This window comes from Alternaria dauci, chromosome 5, assembly GCF_042100115.1.
Source record: "Alternaria dauci strain A2016 chromosome 5, whole genome shotgun sequence".
NCBI lineage: Eukaryota > Fungi > Ascomycota > Dothideomycetes > Pleosporales > Pleosporaceae > Alternaria > Alternaria dauci.
In genome coordinates this window covers 205,042-210,680 of record NC_091276.1, presented here as the reverse complement: position 1 = coordinate 210,680, position 5,639 = coordinate 205,042, and the positions used below count along the sequence as shown (strand labels likewise).

General features: G+C 51.7%; 1 protein-coding gene across 1 annotated transcript; it reads left to right on the top strand.

Moving 5' to 3' along the window:
* The first annotated feature begins 1,406 nt into the window (after positions 1-1,406).
* On the top strand, positions 1,407-4,749 carry ACET3X_005660 (uncharacterized protein). The gene is made up of 7 exons (XM_069452094.1): positions 1,407-1,783; positions 1,834-2,071; positions 2,128-2,187; positions 2,279-2,587; positions 2,637-4,342; positions 4,403-4,468; positions 4,529-4,749. The coding sequence occupies exons 2-5, from the start codon at positions 2,042-2,044 to the stop codon at positions 4,308-4,310; spliced, it is 2,073 nt and encodes a 690-aa protein (XP_069306020.1). The 5' UTR covers positions 1,407-1,783; positions 1,834-2,041; the 3' UTR covers positions 4,311-4,342; positions 4,403-4,468; positions 4,529-4,749.
* The last annotated feature ends 890 nt before the right edge of the window (positions 4,750-5,639 follow it).

Genomic DNA, 5,639 nt, shown 5'->3' with positions numbered 1-5,639 from the left:
TTCTCATGCAGAATACTATGTGCCTGTTTGAATTGCATTTCTTTCATGTCTAAAAATTTGCATCAGACCTTAGCAAAAATCGTTTGGCCGGTCGACCTCGGATCTTGCCTGTTGGTTTTCCCTCTTTTTTGAAAGCCCCACGTCATTTGCCAGATTAATACGCCTGCCGGGATAGCAAACAACAATGCCTACATCAAACTAGAAAGCAGCAACATCATGACCGAGAACACCTAGAATGCCCGTTTCATTGCGAGAAGCGAAGAGGCGTTAACGCGACTCTAGCTTAATTCATTATCTGGGACTGCTAGCAAGACTTGCATAGATGACAGCACTAAAGAGAGACTGGCGAATCCGAAGACCATTGGCGCGATTGAACGTTCTATGTACATCCCTGTCGACCAATAAGGGATCGCATAGAACCACTTTGTCTGCGCAAAAGACGGGCGAAATAGACGGACTGCCCAGTTCAAGCGCGAAAGACGGAGCTGACCGTAGTGATACCGCGGCGCGACATCCTCATCCTGAAGGCGTCGAAAATGGGCGATGAACCCGGACCATTCCGCCCATTCAAATCGGGCTGGAAAGAGGTGAGCATCGCGCGCAAGGACGAAGTCCACATGATGGCGTATGAGCAGTGCGTACGAGCGCATGAAGCCCAGTGCGATTCTCCGGTCGAACCCAGGCTCTGGAGGAGTATGTGGTGACAAAGAAGCAGGCTGATCGGGAACAATATCTGCGACTGGCAATGGAAGAAAAGCCGTCCAGAAATCATGATTGAGCAGACACAGTGGCATGGGCTTGACGTAGATCCTATCGCGATGCCACACCAGATGTAGGGAAGCGTCTTCTGTGGCAATGATCTCTCTTGCCTTCACCTTCTGCTTGTTTAACGGATCGATGCTCTTGCCATCCTTCCGTGCGACGCACCAGAGATGGTTATATAGCTGGTCGAGGACTGGCGTGTTGAGCTCCTCGGCCAGAAAGTCGCGAACGCTGGCGCCAGTGAGGTCCACAATAGGTTCTCCAGGGACATGGTCGATAGAGTTGTTCGAGTCTTTGTGTGAGGAAGAAAGCGACGACCGCGTTGAAGGCTGTTGCTCGAATGTTCTCAAGCGGTGATTTGAGAGGGCTTTTGACAAAGGAAAGGGCAATGAAGGCGACTGCAAGCCAGTCATGGCAGATTTCCAGCTTGTGACGCTGGAGACAACAAATTGTAAAGGGTGGAAGAGATGAGTAAGAATGAATATAAGGCGTGAAGAGCTGAGTCCATGGTGTAGCTGCCACCACCAGGACAGCCACGAGCGCTGCCGCAGCTCGCTGCAGCCTGCTCAGCCCGCCTCAGCCCAGCGTCTGGACAAGGCGCCGGCCCCGCCTCGTCGCATCAAGCGCAGTAGACTACTATTGCTGCCACATCCACCTTTGCCGACTCCGCCTGTCCACCTCTGCGCTGTGATACACGACTCTGTCGCAGCAGCCTGGGAAACCTACGATCGACCCGCGCCTGCTTTCCCCGCGCCCGCTTCCCCCGTGCCAACCTTGAGCGGCCCCGCCGTACCTGGAGCTCTAACCGGGCCGCGCGGGCGCTAGATACGACGATAGACTCAACCACGACCGCGCTGTGCCTGTGCATCTGCGTCGCATCAGCAGCAGTGCTCTACGACCACCTAACGAAGAGGATCCCGTCGCGACTGCGAGCGGATGAGGCGCCTCGAAGCGCGTCTGGCTTTAATAGAGCCGACGCGCTCAGCCCGCACGACAAACCCGCACGCGCTCATGGGATCGAGCAAGTCTGCGCAGCTTAGCGACTTAGAAGATATACTAACTAGCGACCAGTATCGTCTTCGTGCACGGCCTCGGATCGAACCCTGACACGACGTGGGGACCAAAGGGCAGCAACTGGGTCAGCGACTTCCTCCCGCACGACATTCCCGCGGCGTTCCACAAGGAGATCCGAGTCTTCTTCTACAACTACGACTCGTACTGGAAGAGAGATGCTGTGCAGACGCGCCTATGGAGACTCGGAAGGGGCCTGCTCAACGGCATGTGCTCGCAGATCCGGCGGACGGAGGAGGTGGGTGTGCGTGCTGGACCCCGCTAGAGTAGATTGCTGACGCTTGTGCTTCCTAGGAGCAAACGCGCAGTCGTATCTTCGTCGGCCACAGTTACGGAGGCCTTGTCATCAAGCAGGTATGGCGAAGTTCAGCTGCGCAAAGAACTTCTTGTTTGACTCCTGCGCAGCGCTTGTCAGCACACGCACAACAATAGCTGACTGTAGCAGGCATTCATCCTAGGTAGCCGGGACCAAGCCTTCACCCATGTCGCTGAACACACGAGAGGCGTCGTCTTCCTAGGCACGCCGCACCGTGGATCGAGCTTCAGCACATGGGGCAGCCTCGCCGCACGAGCGCTGCAGCCGCTCGGATCGAACCCGTTGCTTCTGCAAGAAGTAGCGTACGACACGCTTCCTCTACAAGATTTGCATGAAGAGTTTGAAAGTGCAAGGAGCGAGCAGCTGCAGGTAGTCAACTTCTTCGAGCAGCGCAAGACGCGACTTTTCAAGGTGTGGTTCTGGCAGTGGGAAGAGTTTGTAAGTGATTGACCGCAGGCTAGAGGAACTGACGCTGATGCCGACGCAGTGCGTTCGAGAGCAGTCAGCGACATACAGCCGAATAAAGAATATTGGCCTTCCTGTCGATCACTGTGGTCTGAACAAGTTTAAGTCAAAGGACAACGAGAGCTATAAGAGCATCGTTAGAAAGCTTCTTAGTCTGATTGAGCCTATTGCAGCGCAGAAGCAGCGCCGGCTCTACTCGGTCCCTGTTAACACGGCAGAGACGTACACGGAGCGGCAAAAGCTTTCTACTGCAGTCGCCGAAGGTCTGCGCGTGCGCCACGAAAAGGCTATCGTCCCGTACGCGCTGGCCATCTACGGGCTTGGCGGCACAGGCAAGACGCAGCTGGCGCTGAAGTACGTCGAAGACTACAAGGACAAGTACAGCCCGATCCTCTGGATCGACGCTAAGGACAAGGAGTCGGTGCTGTCGAGCTACGAGCGATGCGCTGGCGAGCTGCAGCTCCAGGTATCTCCTAGACAGGCGCAGAGCACCAGCCTCGTGGACTCGCCGAGCGTGCAGGCGGTGCTCCGGTGGCTCGAGAACCGGAAGAAGACAGACGACGCCTGGCTGGTAGTCATCGACAACGCTGACGATTTTTCCTCGGGGATCAAAGGAGTACTACCAAGGGGAGATCGAGGGAGTATTATCATCACCAGTCAGGACAGCCACGCGCGGAAACTAGTGGATGGAGGCTGCGAAGCAGTGCGCGTGGACACGATGGAGCGGCTGGAAGCACGAACGCTTCTTCTTCATCACCTTCAACTAGATCCTAATCTGGTCACAGCAGACGTCATACACGAATGCGACAAGGTAGCAGAGCAGCTTGGGTACTTAGCCCTTGCCATTGACCTTGCTGGAGCTTACATCAGCAATGATGATACTGACCCAGGGCAAGCTCTGCGACGGTATCTACAGAGGTACACCCGCCACAAAGACAGTCTACTGCGAAGTGAAGACTCACGCGGGCTCTTAGCGAGCGAGAAGACGGTGTGGACGGTGTGGGACACGACGCTTGAGAAGATTGAAGCATTGGAGGCGCTCGAGGATCCCTCCTCGGATCTACCAGCACGTTTGTTGCTTCATTTCCTGGCTCAGTTCAGAGGCGCAGTCGTACAAGATGAATTGTTTCGGCTCGCCAGCCCTAGGGTGTTAGATAGCCGTGATGCGCTGTACGATGGGGCAGCAGCGCTACCGAGCTGGCTCAGCAAAGTCCTTGCAGTAGAGATGGAAGAATGGGACGACTGGTTCTACGAAAGGACCCGAGATCGACTCGTTCGGTACAGCCTCTTGCAACGCACTGGGGGGGAGTGGCCAGGAGTATTAATGCATGGGCTAGTGCAGTGGCGAGCAAAGAAGTACGAGGAGGAGCAGCCGTGGGAGAAGTGGCATCTTGCGACTGTATTAGCAGCATGCACCCAGCTGTCTGGGGAGAAAGCTCGGCCTCAGTTCCGAAGGGAACTAGTCGCACATGTCCCTACAGTGGAGAAGACGTATCTGGATGATTTGGAGATAGAAGCGGAAAAAAGAGTTTATGTATGGCGTACAGTCAGCACGGTGTACTTCGATGAGGGGCGGTGGAAGGAGGCTGAAGAGCTGGACGTGCAAGTGATAGAGACTCGCAAGACAAAGCTGGGAGCGGACTATCCCTCTACGCTGACCAGCATGGCCAATCTAGCGTCGATATACTGGAACTAAGGCCGATGGGACGACGCGGAGAAGCTAGAGGTGTAAGTAATAGAGACTCGCAAGATAAAGCTAGGAGCGGACTATCCTAACACGCTGACTAGTATAGCTAATCTAGCGTTAATATATAGGAATTAAGGCTGATAGGACGACGCGGAGAAGCTAGAGGTGTAAGTAATAGAGATAAGTAAGATAAAGCTAGGAGTAGACTATCCTAACACGCTAACTAGCGTAGCTAACCTAGCGTTAATATACTAGAACTAAGGCTGATAAGATAACGTAGAGAAGCTAAAGGTATAAGTAATAGAGACTTATAAGATAAAGCTAGGAGTAGACTATCCCTCTACGCTAACTAGTATAAATAACCTAGCCTTTACGTAGAAAGTATAAGGTTAGAGTATAGAGGCTATTATCTTAATAAGGTAGTACGTATAGTAGCTTTAATAAGTACTAAAAGCTAGTTACCCTAATCTTAAGTTATCCCTAATAGTTCTAGAATAGTAGGAAGCTAAGTATATAGAAGCTAATCTAGAGCGTACGCTTAAGGATATACTATAAACTTAGAGTATATAAAAAGTCTTACTAGCAGCTTAGAACATAGTGTATCTTATACTTAAGATTAAGTTATTACGTTATTCTTATAATAGACCTATTTTACATATAAGAGTAGCTCGTGAGTAAGAGCTAGCTTACTTAGAGCTAGTTATTGTTAGTACTCTACTATTGGCCTAGACTAGCAAGGGGCATCCTAGCCTAACAGGGGTCTTTTAGAAACGTCGCTTGCGTAAAGGGTGAGGGCGGTTTTGCAAAGTACTGTATCAAAGCATCAACTCAACGCACACTGGGATATGAGTCGAAGAGGGGAGTATAAGAATAGCCAGACTGCAGCGTCCGCCGCTTGCCGGTCACATTCCACACATTCCACACATTCCACACATACGATTCATCAATACGTCATATTGCTCCTACATAGATTTCTATGTTGCAGCTTCCTCATGGTACGGCGATGACCCATCAACAACGAGCCACTCATACTTTCCGCAACAACTACCACACGTACGTTGAAGGTACTCATCAATGAGATATACCGTAATTATCCAGAAGGGTAGAATTTGAAGGATTTAGTTTGATATTTGGATTTTTTTATAGATGGCTAATTTATGACGTTACGCTTTCGCCCGGATTACTGCAACAGATATATAGATGTTTTCTTAGCCGTAGACCTACTATTTCGGTCCCAGGTCTTTTGTATTGCTTGGACTGTGTCTGCCTTCAAGGCTTCAAGACGCTTGTGGTGTATGTCGCTTCCACATTCTACTATCGCCCGATTCTCGTGCACTG